Source organism: Danio aesculapii, chromosome 1 (assembly GCF_903798145.1).
Source record: "Danio aesculapii chromosome 1, fDanAes4.1, whole genome shotgun sequence".
NCBI classification, from domain to species: Eukaryota; Metazoa; Chordata; class Actinopteri; order Cypriniformes; family Danionidae; genus Danio; species Danio aesculapii.
In genome coordinates, this window is record NC_079435.1 from 41,847,649 (window position 1) to 41,864,735 (window position 17,087).

General features: G+C 34.6%; 1 protein-coding gene across 1 annotated transcript in view; it reads left to right on the forward strand.

The window, feature by feature from the left end:
- The window catches only part of LOC130231206 (receptor-type tyrosine-protein phosphatase S-like), an 83,744-nt gene that overhangs the window by 50,470 nt on the left and 16,187 nt on the right, over positions 1–17,087 (forward strand). Inside the window, 4 exon segments of the mRNA XM_056460683.1 lie at positions 1,767–1,890; positions 3,166–3,341; positions 8,365–8,484; positions 12,435–12,589. Coding sequence (XP_056316658.1) covers positions 1,767–1,890; positions 3,166–3,341; positions 8,365–8,484; positions 12,435–12,589 — 575 coding nt within the window.

The window sequence follows — 17,087 nt, forward strand, 5'->3', positions numbered from 1 at the left end:
TTCCCGTTTTCCGCCACGTTGTTTAAATAGCAAATCCATTTGCTCCACTTTGTGGACTCATGGGTGTTCCGGTCTAAAAAAGAGGTGTGTTGTCTTTCATGACTTTCAAAATGGGATGTTGATAACTGACAGTACACTTTTTATTGCATTATTATGTTATAATAGCATTTTTTCCAGTGTTGTCTGTTAAAGAAAGACTAATAACGATTTATGTAAAATATGTTAATATATTATATTATTGTAAAAATGTCTCCTGATGTGAATCCAATTAAACACATATGGAGAATTCTGAAGAGATATTAAGAGCACGTCTTTGAGCAACTCTAAAAGAGAGTACTAAAAGAGGGCCTTTTTTGAAGAATAGAAAAGATAGATGTTCAAAATGTAGCCAACTTGTTCATACCATAAGGGGCGTAGCGGACATTTTAAAGGGGGGGGGGGGGGTGTATGAGAGCATATGTTCATATAACTATTAATCATCTGTTTCTAAATGGTCCGTCTCTAAAAGTGAGGGGCACGGATCCCCAACCCCCCCCCCCCCCCCCCCCCCCCCCATACCCCTGGTTGCTAGGCCCCTGCATACCATGCATAGAAGTCTTTCGGCTGTCATTAAAAATCATGGAGGCCATACAAACTATTTATATGTGTTATGATATTTTAACTAATATTTAACTCAATATTTCAATTCATTCTATCTAATGTTAGTTATCCGTGCTGTTGTCGTACTGGAATTTTCATTCCAATATGGCCACCATGTGACACTAGCGGCATCTAGTGGCTGTTTCCCAAATAACAACAGAGTGTCTCCTCTTAATTATTCTATGCTCTTTGGTGTAGATAAACTCCCATATCACATTTAAGTATTCTATACAATAAGATATTTGTGCAAATTTGTTTTGACATTACATTGTATTAGCAAAATTGGAGCTCTTTTAAAGAACATAAAACAAAGTTGGCGCCCATAGGCTAGTGGTACTGTGCGCCAACATATATATCACAGAAGTGCTCACGCTGACCCGAGTTCGATTCCTGGCTCAATGTCTTTTGCCGATCCTTCCCCTCACTGCTCCCAATACTTTCCTATCTGAAATCTCTACTTGTATCATAACAAAGGTGAAAACCCCTCAAATTAACCCCTCAACCCCTTAAAATGAATACATAAAATAAATGTAAAAATTACAATAAAACAAAGCTTGTTTAAATACACTTATTTTTAAAGATTTTTGGGACAACTTAATTGTTTTATGTTCAATCCACTTACATTTGTAAAAACAATCAAGTTAGCTTAATCGATTTGTGTTGGGAGAACATAAAGGAATTTTGTGGAACCCATGATTTATTATAGTAAAGATTACTGTGTTTTGAGAAAATATTAAATAAAATTAACTGGGTACAATTAATCACAAAACATTCAAAAAATGTTATTTATTTGTGTCCATGTTTGTACCCCCTCCGTTGTTTTCTTATCCTAAATGTGTTAGATGAGCACTTTACATTACATTACATTACTGAATATTACATTAATCAATATAACATTGTAAAAATCTGCTGTGTACTGTAATAGTGTCCATATTCACTGTCTAGAAAATGTATACAAATCTTACATTTCAAAGGGTGGTGTACTCATTTATGCTGGACACTGTAGTAGTGCATGCTGTCAGTTCTTTTTCTTTTCTTTTTTGCATTTCATTGCATAGGCCATGTGATGTTCGTAACGTGTGAAGTTCAGTGTGATGTGTAATTCATAATGTGCTTCCCTCTTGTAGTCTATTGATCCAGGGCAGCAGTTCTCCTGGGAACACTCTAACCTTGAGATTAACAAGCCAAAGAACAGATATGCCAACGTCATCGCCTACGACCACACCAGAGTCGCCCTCACCAACAATGATAGTGAGTGTCAGTGTGTGAACTCAGTATTTCCACAGTTTCTGTTCATAATCATGAGAAATAGCACATTTCGAGAGGTGTTACCATGAGAGATCAGCTGTAGGAATGTTAAGCATTTACATTTATTGCATCATTAACTATTGTTTTATTTTTGAATGCTTGTGTTGGTTTAGATGATTTTAAGTTACTTATATACAGGTTACTCGTTTAGTCAACATCAAAATAAAGTGTAGCTGTAGAGATGTGAGCCTATACTGGTCCCATGGTTAAGATAATCAAGCCTTCGGTTCAATTCGATATCACAGTGCATTGACGATGCTTTCCCCACAGCCGCATGTCAGTACAATTATAAAAGAAGACGCTTTAATTCCGGTTTGTGGATGTTAAATCAGGTTTATTTTGTACATGAACATAACGGATTTCATACAGCAGTGGATATTAACTTGTATCCTGTCACATTTGCTGTATAAAAACAGTGCAAAGTTAAACGCACGCGCTGTGTGTTTGTGTGTATGCGTGAACTTTGTAACAACATTGTGTGTGACTCATCTTTGCAGAAAGGCTTCAATTAACTCCACAACAAATACATCAAATAATCATTGGGAAAGTTCTTACTGTAGTATTACTGTAGTATTACGTGAGATCTGCTTCCTTCATGCCACTGTGCTGTTTATATGACGGAGATGGAGACAAAGACACTCTGACAGGCACGTGGGAACGGCGGATGGGGAGAACTAGCATTAAAGGCACAGTCAAAAAAACAGCTACATTGTGTTCATAGCAGAAAATCCAACATTCTGAAAGGTATAATAAATAATCTGATGGGTGTTTTGAGATAAAACTTTACAGACACATTCTGGAGACACAAAAGACTTATCTTAAATCTTAAAAAAGGGTCAAATAGATGCCCTTTAAGAACATTTTTGAAAATACCTTCTTTTGTGTTTAGCATAAGAATAAAAATCTAACAGGTTTGGAACAAATGGACAATGAGCAAAAGATGACAGAGACGGTTATCTTGTATTTCTTGAATCAATTTTGAATAAAATTGTATTAAATCCCTTATTTATACCAATTAAAAGTTATGACGATTGATTAGTAAAAAAACAAAAATCTAGGGTGAAGTCCGTCTCGTTTGAAGTAAATGTCATAGATAACCTAGGACATCAGGAAGTAACTGTTTGTCTGTTATGTTTTGTTACAACCTGTTCACATAAGCAATATGAAATCTTCCATATAGCCCCTTTAAAGTTTTTGTCAATCCTTCTGGTTTTGCAGGTGTTGCTGGTGGTGACTACATCAATGCCAACTTCATAGATGGCTACCGCAGACAGGGTGCATACATCGCCACCCAGGGGCCCATGCCAGACACGTTTAGTGACTTCTGGAGAATGGTCTGGGAACAACACACAGCGAATGTCATCATGATCACCAAACTTGAAGAGAAATCGAGGGTGAGAACACTAAATAACACACACACAGACATACCACACACATGTGGCTATGATGTGGAGACATACTGTATATATCCATACACAGACAATCAAGCTCTGTTCCAAAACCTCATTGCTGTCTACATATAGGCCGCGTCTAGACTAAAATAAATAAACTCATGCATGCGTGGCTAGTCGGAAAGCCATTAACAGCAGCTCCTCAACACATGCTTCTGTTGTTAGCATGTTGCTAAGCTAACAACTAAACACTTGAACTACACATTACATAATACATATTAATTCGTTTAACATACCTGCTGGAAACAAAACTTAAAAACAAAAGTTCTAATTTCCACACTCCAAATACAAACATTACAATCACCTTTTGACCATTTAAGTAGTAACCATTATGAAGTACAATTCAGTTGCATCATGTAGTGTGTTTTGGGACATATTTTATTAGGCTTTAGTGATTTTAAGCAGTAGAAGGCAACAAATTACCAGTAGAGACCCACAGTGACCATTACAGTTTCTATAAAAATCAACACAACTGCCATTATAACCTTCAAAACTGTTTAAATTCAGTAAGGGTTTCAGTAGAGCTTCAGTAAATTCAGTGAAGCTTCATTCACACTGACAGCATTGTTAAATATAAGATTCAATACTGCAGTGCTCAGGATTTACAATGTTGTTTGAAAGAAGCCTCTTTTTCCTACCAAAAATGTTTGATAAATGCTAAAACAGTAGTGTTAAAATAGTAGTGTTAAATGTTATAAATTTTATTGTGTAATTCATATCTGGATTTTAATGCTGAATTTTCAACATCATTACTTCAGTCTACAGTCACACAGTCTTTCAGAATTATTTGAAATATGCTGATTTGCTGTCCAAGAAACATTTTGTTATGATCAATACTGAAAACAGTATAGTGATTTTTATTTTTAAACACCATTATACACCATTATACATCTGTCTGTCTGCCTGTCTGTCTGTCTGTCTGTCTGTCTGTCTGTCTGTCTGTCTATCTATCTATCTGTGTGTCTATCTGTGTGTCTGTCTGTCTTTCAGTCCATCAGTCTATTCATCCATCCATCCATCCATCCATCCATCCATCTGTCCGTCCGTCCGTCCGTCCGTCCGTCCGTCCGTCCGTCCGTCCGTCCGTCCGTCCGTCCGTCCGTCTGTCCGTCTGTCTGTCTGTCTTTCTGTCTATCTATCTATCTATCTATCTATCTATCTATCTATCTATCTATCTATCTATCTATCTATCTATCTATCTATCTATCTATCTATCTATCTGTCTATCTGTCTGTCTGTCTGTCTGTCTGTCTGTCTGTCTGCCTTTCTGTCTGTCTGTCTGTCTGTGCATCTGTCTGTCTGTCTGTCTGTCTGTCCTTCCTTCCTTCCATCCATCCATCCATGTGTCCATTCATAGTCTATCCATACCATCTATCTATCAGTGTGTCTATCTGTGTAAATAACTATCTGTCTGTCTGTCTTTCAGTCCATCAGTCTATTCATCCATCCATCCATCCATCCGTCCATCCATCTGTCTGTCTGTCTGTCTGTCTGTCTGTCTGTCTGTCTGTCTGTCTGTCTGTCTTTATTTATGCACCCCATCAAATCATTAAACTAACTCTAACTAATAACTGTTAGCCTTCAGCTAGGCAACTGGTTAGATTTTGGAACAGAACTTCTGGGACACTTTAACAATTAATACAACGCATTACACACACAAGAAAACTAACCATTCTAAGCGTATCTGATAAAACACAGCATTGATATGATTTTCAATGTGACTCTTGTTGTGTGGTATTACGGAGCAGAGTAAGTCTTATGCTGTTTGTCTATTACTCTCCAGATGCCTTCGTATTTCTTCTCCAAGGCAAGACGTCTCACTTGGCTAATTAGAGCACTCGCACTTTCACTTGACTGGTTGATATTCCGTGTCTCACCTCTTTCCTCCTTGTTAACTCTGCCTCATCCCTTCTTTACACCTACTCTCTTTTTCTGATCTGTCTCTTCTCGCTTCCTTTTTCCCCTCACTGACTTCAGAGACACATTTTGCCAAAGCGTAACTTGATGTTTTGATATTTTTGGCTGGTTATCACACTATCACTGCATGCTGAAATGTACTCTCTACGGTTGTGTCTCAGTTCATTTTCTAGTTCCCTTTGCATAGAAATGAATGGAAAATTGGTTTAAAAAGCTTTTTTAGGGAGTGAATGCAGGGTTTAATGAAGGGGGTTTCAAACTGGGGTGGAGGGAGTCATTGGAAATTTTTAGAAAAAGTGCATAGAGATGTGTAAAAACAAAAATACTATTATGAATCAATTAAATCAATCAATTAAAATAATAAAATAGTTTTTAAATAAAAAATCTAAGCATTTATAAATAAACATACATACATTATGCCGAGTTCAGACTGCATGATTTTAGCCCTGATTTTGATTTGCTGACAGGTTTTGAGAAATCGCAGACAAATGCCTAAACTCACAGGGTAATCGGTGCTCGTTCACGTGAGTAACAATCACACAGTGTGAACTAATCAAAGATGCAATCTGAGAGAATCACAGATGAGTCGCCGACACCCGTCAGATATTTGGCAGGCTAAACATCTGTAACTGTCGGTGATTCAAAAGAAAAAAGTTGAGGAGGAATTGCGAATTTCCTTCAAAGACCAGGTGAGCAAAATAAGTAGATTTTCTACCCCACTAAAGACTTCTTTTTCATTATGTAGTTGATAACAAAAGATATACTACTTGACCACGCGTTGTTTCCATGTCATTTCTCGCAAATGTTTGGTTGTGAGACAGCTTGTGTATCGAGACAAAGTTGTCGGCAATTCTCCTATTGTAAAGTCATGCAGTGTGAAACCACCTGTCGCAGATCCATCTTGCAGTGTAAACACATCAGGGCAGAACGCTACCTCAGACATTCATGCAGTGTGGAAATATATGTGACACGACTACTTTGAAAATCCTGCAGTATGAACTCTGCGTTAGTATCAAAGAAATAAACAAGTAAATAAAGCTTTGTTAAAACAATATACTAATTTTAAAATTAAATAAGATTCAAACAAATAAATGATTCAACATTTGATAAAACTAATAAAAACTAAATCTAGGATGCTAGAATCCACACAATTGATGTGAGTTGAGACAACATGAAGAAATAAAGTTAACTTATTATTTTTTAGAAATTTAATTTGGTTGAACACAAAAGAATTAAGTTGTTCTAAAAAAACAAGAATTTGAGTTTCAGCTCAACTTAAGTAAGTTTGAACAAACAGCAAATGTCATTTTCGGAGTGTAGATTAAAAAATAATAAAAATAATAATTTCACAATTAAAATAAAAGCTCCAAGTTAATAAAAAAAAAGTAAACAGATATTTAAATAAATAAACACAGTACCATCCTGAGCAGTGTTGGGTGTAATCAATTACACAGTAATTTGTTACTGTAATTAAATTGCTTTTGCACAGAAAACATAAAATTGGTGATTATTTAAAATTTTTAGGTAATTTAATTACAGTTTCTGAAAATGTGTTTTACATAAAATACAGCGCATAAATTCAGTTAATTCATAAATTCAGCTGTTCTGTATAATATATTTTTATTCTACAAATATATTTGCTGAATAACTCGCTTTTTAGGCTAGATATGGCAGATGATTACACATACTTACACATACATAATTTATTAGTTTATACAAATTTAAGTGGATTGAACATAAAACCATTAAGTTGTCCTAAACAAATTGTTTTGTTTCAGCTCAATTTTTGAACAAACAGCAAATGTCATTTTTGGAGTGTAGATTTAAAAAAAATCACAATTAAACAAATGCTGCAAGTTAATTAAAAAAAGTAAACAGATATTTAAATAAATAAATACAATACCATCCTGAGCAGTGTTGGGTGTAATTAATTACACAGTAATTTGTTTGTAAATTGTAATAATTTTGTTTGTAAATTGCTTTTTGCAGTGAAAACAAAATAAGGGATTATTTTTAATTTTTAGGTAATTTAATGACAGTTTCTAAAAATGTATTTATGTAAAATACAGTGCATAAATTCAATTGTTCTGTATAAATGAGTTCAGAAAAACGAGTAAATGAAATATATATACATATATATATATATATATATATATATATGTGTGTATGTATATATGTATATAATTAATGTATAATGTATAGTATTAAGTCAAGTAATAACATTTCTTATTTAGTAATTAAGTTGCTTTTGAGACAAAGTAAATTGAAAGTAATTTAGTAAGTACTAAGTACTGAATAAACTAAATTGGTCGTAGTGTATGAGTGCATGTGTAAATGTGAGAGCGTATGGGTGTTTCCCAGTACTGGGTTGTGGCTGGAAGTGCTTTCGCTGCGTAAAACATATGCTGGAATAGTTGGCGGTTCATTCCGCAGTGGCGACCTCTGAAATAGAGCTGAAGGAAAATGAATGAATGGGTGAATGAATAAGTAGTAAGTACTTAAAATAAATTAATAGGTGGTAAAAAATACTTTTTAAAATTAATTTACCCAACACTGATCATAAGTAATAAAAAAAAAATAATAAATAATTATACATATATATATATATATATATATATATATATATATATATATATTATATATATATATATATATATATATATATATATATATATATATATATATATATATATATATATATATATATATATATATATGCACCTATAACAATATTACATGTGTATTATTAATATTTTAGGATAGAGTTCCTAGCTCATGGATGATCATTTTTGGGGGGTCATGGCAATTAAAAGATTGAAAACCTCTGGTTAAGTTCAATTGAATGATTTGATAACTAAACAAATGACTTCTGATCTAGTGAATGAACTGACACATAGTCATAGTGAGTGCTGTTATTGATAAACTGAAGAGCAGCTGAGTGTCAGTGTTGATCTCCGCTAGCTCTTCAGCTCTCTGCTAATGTTTTCTTTGACACTGACATATATTCAGCAGTTAGGGGTTTACTAAGTGTCTACTGATCTGTGTGCAGAATAAGTGTGATCAGTATTGGCCCAGCAGAGGCACGGAAACATACGGACTGATGCAGGTCTCTCTACTGGACACGGTGGAGCTTGCAACCTACTGCGTCAGGACGTTTGCCCTCTTTAAGGTAACCAAACAGCAGATATCAACATGTCAACACAAATGTGCAAAAAATTCAGTTTCACAAGTTTAACCAACATAGGCCTATGCTGAAAACGCAGCCCTATAAACATTTCCAGAGATCGCGAATTATGTAGCCAGAAGTACGCATGGCTGCATTTCATCTTTAAAACGAACGCGACATTGTTCCTTTTCGCGCTAGCAGCTGACCGCTTATCTTCGTATGAACAGCTTTCCCGGTGTAATCAGTTTGTCCAGTAGCTCACCCTGTACGTCGCCAGACTTCAGACGCAGAACGGAGTTGACCAAGATGACTGGATTCGAGTCTGGCGAAGAACGGTTTCAGAAAGTTAGTTAGACAAAAAAAAAATGTAAATAATGTGGTGAGAATGTGGTAAAATCTGAAAACATGGTAAAAACCAGTCGAGGTCTTCTTTCTCTGCATTGTTTTTTAAAACTGTCAGTTGGGTTTATGGCAGGAAAAGGGTGCTGGTCAATCGAAGGTTTTGTAAACACTGGTTTCAGTTTAGGAAAGGAGGAGGTTGGGTCAGTTGATTAGTCAGTCAGTCATTCAGTCTGACAGTCAGTCAACAGCGCCCTCTGGTGGATTTACGCGAGAACAGTAGGCGCAAATGGCACTTGCAAGAGAAATTTGAGATCTCTTTTGTGAAAACAAAAACTGAAAAAAAAAAAACTTAGCTTCTGGGATGTATTTGGGGCTCTCCAAAAATGTATATAGCGGTACGTTTTCAGAATGAGTCTGTGTTGTGAAAATTTATAAATTGTTTCAATTTAATCTGTATACTCTATGTAGTAACACCACAACTTAAATTTGAAATTTAAAATAAATCTGACTTATAATAATTAGACCTATTTTGGTGCTCATATTAGTATATAAAGTATTAGTATATAGAAAAAGTGCATAGAAATATTAGTATATATAAAGTATGTTATATCCATATGTTATAAACTACTGTCTGTTTATTTACCATGAAAACATGATAAATGAAAGTGTCTACTTTATTGTTTAAAATAACTTTTGTAAAAATAACAAATCAAAATGTGGGTTAAATAATGTTCTATTATCATTCGGAATAACAAATGCCTTATATAAGCAATATTTTATTTTATTTATAAATAATGCACACCCTGGTGAGTGATGCAGTCACCACATAGCGGATATGCCTGACGATATTTTTTTTTCTGTTAACTATTGTCACATACAGTACTAATTAACATTTTACTGGGAATCTTCAGTAAACCATGGTAAAATATATTATTGTCATTATTTTCTCCTATAAACTCCCTTTTTGTATTCTATATAGACCTATATAAAAGTATCACCTATTTACAATAAAAGTAGAACTTTACTGATGAAATCTACACTCAGACATCTTCTCTCTGGCAATGTCTGGTTTTCGTCTTTGTTTTTGCTTTAAACATTAAAGAGGAAATACACCAATGACAAGACAAAGCTTTTTCGTGACTTATTTTTTGCCGAATTGGGAATTTTCAAGCCAGCTGTGCAATCTGGGGATAAAACACTGACAGAACATGACATTAAAATTCAGAGCTGTGCATGAATAAATTATGCAGATTGCTATTTTTATACCATTGCTGCTAGTTGTTTTGCATTTTGCTGCTGTTATTTATGCTCTAGACATTGTATTTGGCACCAGTTCAATTATTTGTGATATTGATTATTTAGATCCCATCCTGTTACATTTTTCTAATGTTATTGTGGTTTGTGTGCTAAAGCAACACTTCACGTTTTAAAAAATAAGCTAATTTTACAATCCTCTGGGGTTAAACAGTTGAGTTTTACCGTTTTTGAATTTATTCAGCCAATCTCAAAGTCTGGAGGGAGCATATTTAGCTTAGCTTAGCACAGATCATTGAATCGGATTAGACCATTAGCATCTTACTTAAAAAGGATTAAAGAATTTTGATAATGGTCATATTTAAAGCTTGACTCTTCTATAGTTACATCGAGTAGACCGATGGAAAATTAAAAGCTGCTATTTTCTAGGCAAATATGACTAGAATCTATGCTCTTACGGGCATAATAATCATGGAACTTTGTTGCTGTACCATGGCTGAAGCAGACACTAGCTGGTCACATTGGAAGTTAACTAGCTGGGGACTACTCTCAAGCAGTGCATAATATCATGCGCCTGCTGCAGCCGTGTTATGACAGCAAAGTCTTTTAGTTACTAGCCACATTGGCCTAGAACTTTTCATTTTCTGCTGGTATTACTACACAATGTAACCACAGAAGAGTTAAGCTATAAATAGGAAATTTATCAAAACTCTTTTAATTTTTTGGGCAAGAAAGATCAATGATTTATGCTAAGCTAAGCTAAATGTGCTACTGCTAGCCCTTAGAAATCAGCTAAATGAATTAAACAGTGGTAAAACTCAACTTTTTAGCTCTTGAAGAGTTGTAAAAAGAGCCTATTTTCAAAAAAGTGCATTGCTCCTTTAAATATTGGTGACTTAACTCAATCATCAGACACTTTTTGTAGGTAAACTTGCTAATACAGAATCGAACCCCTTATTACTTTCAGAACTGTCTAAATTCAATGTGTCATTTCAACAATTTGATTTGAAACTAATTATCTTGCTGGAAGTTTTTATAAATTGCAGTCATAAGGTAATGGACAAAGCCATCACAATACTCAGATCGGCTGTGGTGTTTTGAACAATACTCAACTGGTGCTAAAGGTGCCAAGAAAACATCCCTCACCACCGTCCCAGCTAATAGGGAATGTTCTCAGAACATGAGTATAATATGAGACCGAAACTGTTTTGAATACATTTATTACAACCAGAGATTGATGTTAATGTGTCATTTAGGCAAGGCAAGGCAAGTTTATTTATATAGCACATTTCATTCACAATGGTAATTCAAAGTGCTTTACACAAACATGAATAAAAGAAGATAGAGATAAAAGAACAGTCTGAGAACATTTTAAACAGAGCATAATAAAATTTAATGGGAACTATAACATAATATTTTTAGATCCTAAATTTGTTAGTGGGGATTACACAACCAGCAGCCTGAACCATTGATACCAAGCAAAACGGATCCATGCTTTCACGTTGTTTATGCCAATTTTTTCCCCTACCATCTGCATGTTTCAGTAGAAATCAAAACTCATTGCACTTTTTTCAGTCTTCTGTTTTTCAGTTTTGGTGAGATGAGACTCACTGTTGAGGCTCATTGCACTTGACTGTGTAAATACTGCCATGTGATTTGCTGATTAGACTGTTGCCTTAACAGACAACTGAACAAGTGTACCTAATAAAGTGGCTAATAAATGTGTGCAGAATAAAGCTGCGGTCACACTGCAATTTTTTCACCCCATAGACTTCCACGCGAATGCGTCAGACCGGAAATGCAAGCTCGTGGTACAAGTTTCGCAGTTCACTGCATTGGAAAGTTCAAGCTTGGTGAACTCTGACCTGCGAAAACGTATAACTTGATTGCGTTAGACCAATCGAGGATCAAAACATGAACTCTCTGGACAGAAATTTAAAATATGGACCAAACACTCACTTTTTAACATGTCTAATTATCTTGTTTAATCTTGCCCCTTTTGCAAGCTCAAACTCTAGTGTGACCGCAGCTTTAGATTGATAAGATTGCAACTGAATGACTGCAGTATTGGTAACCTAGTAACCAACAGTAAACAAGGCAAACATAGTGAAGTCATGTTAGTGTAATGTTCGCTACATCATAGTTTTTTCTGCAAATATGTTTTCATCTCCCGTTATTTGCATGTATTTGGCAACAGTTTCAATTATTTGTCATATTGATTATTTAGATCCAATGCTGTAACATTAATTATAGTCCCCTAGATGAAACTCACTGATGAGGCTCATTGCAGCTTGACTGTGTAAATACCGCCATGTGATTGGCTGATTAGACAGTTGCGTTGTACTTTCTATGTGCAGAGTGGGAGTGGTGAGAAGCGGGAGGTCCGTCAGTTCCAGTTTACAGCATGGCCAGATCAGGGGGTACCTGAACACCCCACTCCCTTCTTGGCCTTCCTCAGACGGGTCAAAGCCTGCAACCCCCCAGATGCTGGACCCATTGTGGTCCACTGCAGGTAACTATTATCGAATTAAACATATTTTTTCAGTCAGACATGACAGGGTAAGGAGCGTTTTTAACACCTGACTCATCTGCAGTTTCAGAACATGTTGAATTTTCTCCCTTGGTTTGGTCGGTTTAGACCACAGGTGTCAAACTGAAAGTTCAGCTTAAAGTTCCTGAAGGGCTGCAGCTCTGCACTGTTTAGTTCCAACTCTAATTAAACACACCTGGGGCCTGTTCCATAAACCAAGCTTACAGAAAAAGCCAGGCTTATTTTGGTAAGTCAGGTTTATTAATGGCGGATTCGGTTCCATAAATCAAATTTACGATAGTTACTCTGGCAACTTATACTGGGAAACTAGCCTGGTCTGGGGCAGGTTAACTCTCAGGCTAAGTCTTTAAAGCTTAATCAAGGTAATGTTAACATTCACCTGCCGTAATTTGATGCCATTTTAATTCACTTAACCTCTTAATAATGATTAAAACTTTATAGTCACTTAATAGTAGATATATATATATACATCAAACATTTTTAAAAATAGAATGATAATACATTTAAATTCAAGTTATTGCAAACAAAAAAATACAAACTACAACATTTCAACTACGTTATATATATATTTTTTATGTTTCTGTTGATTTTTTTTTTTTTCCTGTTTATTTTTTTTATTTTTTATTTTGCCTCAACATATTAATTTAGGTGTATTAATTTTTGGACTGTGATCTTCAGTTTGTTTTTGTTAGATTAGTTCCAACTTTTGCTTTGGTACCAAATAATCTAATGTATATGCACAAAGATGTTATTGTAAAGCATCCTTGATCCTATAATCATATACAGTTGAAGTAGGAATTATTAGCCCCCTGAAATATTAGCCCCCCTGTTTATTTTTTCCCAATTTCTGTTTAACGGAGAGACTTTTTTTCCAACACATTTCTAAACATAATAGTTTTAATAACTAATTTCTAATAACTGATTTATTTTATCTTTGCCATGATGACAGTATATAATATTTGACTAGATATTTTTCAAGACACTTCTGTACAGCTTAAAGTGACATTTAAAGGCTTAACTAGTTAGGTTAGGGTAATTGTGTATAATAATATACAATATTATTGTATAATGATGGTTTGTTCTGTAGACCATCGGGAAAAAAATTTGCTTAAAGGGGCTAATAATATTGATCTTAAAATAAAAAAAAAAATTTAAACTGCTTTTATTCTAGCTGAAATAAAACAAATAAGACTTTCTCCAGAGGAATCTGTTAAACATCATTTGGAAAATATTTAAAAAAGGGAAAAAAATCAGGGGTGGGAGGGTGGGGTTAATAATTCTGAATTCAACTGTATATATTATCATACATATGATTTTATTTATATATATATATATATATATATATATATATATATATATGAATGAATGACTAAAATGTAATAAAGAAAATAATATTTAGAAAGCACTGACAGATATAAAGAAGTAGGCTACATTCCTTAAAGAAAAAATGATTTCCTGAGTGAAATAATCAGATGATCCGGGCCGAGCCGTAGCTTCAGTTTAATATAAAGATATTTTCCCACGGCCGCGGGAAACACAAGTGTCAAAGGGAAAGCTGCAACTTGCAGGGGATTCGGGAGCAAATTAAAGATCCTGCCGCTTGTGTGTGCACGGCTCTTTGTTGCCATTATATTAAAGTCAATGTGGTGACATTAAGCATTAAAACGTCTTCTTGCAAGAAACAATTGGCAGTAAGTGTGCATTCTCTCTTTCTCCCTTGCGTGCATGCCCAAGAACAATTTCAATGTATTGTGACAAATATATAATTTAACGTTAATAAGCCTAAATAATGACCTATATTTTAAAATCGGCAATTTCCTGTCAGCCTTCTCTCTTTCCTTGTTGCAACCGTACTGTAGGTTTGGATTATTATGTTTGAACTCACAAACACTGTGAACAGCTGTCTCTCATTTCAGACCTCTTTCAGTTCTCGTAGTTGCCATGGTAATAGCACACAACATAATCGATACATCTATGCTCGACCTTCAGGGTTTCACGACAGTAAAGTGCATGAGCAGTTGTCTAGATTATTTAAACTGAACTCAGATTAGTTAGATCAAATGATTTTCAACTTGCTGTTATGGAACCAATTTAAGCTAGACGTTTAGTTCAGCTCATTGAAGTGAGGTTTTTGACTTTAATCTCCGCTTTTCTAAACGACTTTTATGAAACAGCCCCCTGATCAAACTAATTGAGTCCTTTAGGCTTGTTTGAAAGCTACAGGTAAGTGTGTTGAAGCAGGGCCGGAACTAAACTCTGCAGGGCTGCAGCCCTCCAGGAACTGAGTTTGACACCCGTGGTTTAGACAGTCTTGTTAAGAAATGCACCAAAAATCTCTTCACTTGATTTGGTGGTCCCAACTCACTTGAAAGCAAACTTTAGAGTGGTTTGTCTCAGGAGAGAAATCAATCCAATTAACAGATTACTGAACCAGGCTTTATCACATCAGATATTAGAGTTATTTTGAATAATGTGTGAAAAACAGCAGTGTTTTGTTAATGCCTCAAAGAATGAATCAGGTTAACCTGGAGCAAACACAAAATGGATTCATTAATTAAAATTGCATAACAACTGTACAGCATATAAATAAGCTTGATTTATGCTCAAAAGGGCAACAGAATGCCACAATAAAGCAACAAATCTGTTGTTTCTTTTGAATCCATCCTGACAGGAGACTGATATGAGTAGAAACACAGAATATAAACAGGTGTAGTCCTAAAAATAAAAGTGGTTTAACATTAAACAGTCGCATCTTCTTCACCAAAATACAAATGCAAGTAATTCTCATTCACTCTCTCTCTCTCTCTCGCTCTCTCTCTCTCTCTCTCTCTCTCTGTCTGTTTATCTATTAAATAACTGTATTACAATAGTTTAATCCTACATTACTCTTCTAAAATCATGCTGTGGAATTAGTAACAGAGGCTTGGGCTGTTAGTAAGGTGTAAAAGTATTTTTTTGTCTTGGCCATGCTTTTTTTGTGTTTGTAGAAACTGTCAAATGACACAAGTGAAACTGAATCAATAAAAAAAAAAACAAAGATTTGCGAGTTAATAACTACTGGGGCAACTCTCCGAGAAAGAAAAGCTCTCTGTAAACTCCCAGGTTGTAATTACAAGTAGTTTGAGGATGTGAATGTGTGGTTTTTGCTAGTCAAAATCTCATAATTATAGTAATTTTGTTATGATATGAATGCAGCTAGTATTACAGACTTGCAAAGTACCAAAACAAGTGGGTAAGGTAAACAATTGGAAATGTTGCCTTATGAAAGTAAAGTAAACCAAGAATGAATGGCAACATTGGAACAGTTTTAATACACCGCAATAAGAAGAAAACTATTTGGGGTTTTTTCTCCATCAAATGTGCACTTATATTGTCGGGATCATTGAGTGAATGTATTGAATTGATGTAAAGTGTATTGACTAAATAAGATTGGTGATTGATTTTATTTGTATTTATTTATCTGTGGAAATGCTCAAGCTCAGTGGTGATCTCTGTTGTGGCTCTTCATTCTTCTTTTTAATATCTGCAGTAATATTGCTTTGTTGTGTCTAAGGTTTTTACAATTGAACCGATACTAGAAAAATATAGGGTTAAATAAAAGTACATCAAAATTCATGTGACAAAGCTTTACACCCAAAAATCTTTTGTAAAAAACGTGTGAAGAAAAGGAGAAAAAGAGAGAGTACCTCAAAGTATCGCATACTGGTAATTAGTTTTGACCTTGTGGGGATATTGTTTTGGTCCCCATGAGGAAAACGGCTCATAAATCACACAGAATCAAGTATTTTGAAAATGTAAAAGTGCAGATTGTTTCCTGTGAGGGTTGAGATTAAAGCTATAAGGTTGGGGGAAGAGGACAGAATATATAGTTTAGTTTGTACAGTATAAAAATCACTATATCTGTGGGAAGTTCCTATAAAGATAGCTGTAAAAGTGTGTGTGGCTCTGGAATTTCACTGCATTATGCAGACTAAAAAAACAACAAAATATGCTTTAGCTTATAGTAAAAATAGGGAACTCCAGCAATGCTTAAAATAAAGGAGAAAATTGAATGATGTAAAATAAATGCCAACGCATTTTGGCTTAAAAGCCTTTTTCAGGGCACAAAACACATTACATACAAACAATACCGAAGGCTTTTAATATAGAGTTGAAGTCAGAATTATTAGTCTATCTGAATCATTAGCCCCCCTTTATATTTTTCCTCAATTTCTGTTTAACAGAAAGAGCATTTTTTCAACACATTTCTAAACATAATTGTTTTAATAACTGATTTCTAATAATTTATTTCTTTTATCTTTGCCATGATGAGAGTACATAATATTTTACTATTTAATATATTTAAGATACTAGTATTCAGCTTAAAGTGACATTTGAAGAGTTCTAAATGCCATCTGAAATTTTCTCCTAAAATGAGCATTTTTCTCAGCCTCCTATGTTTATGTTCAGTTGTTTCACT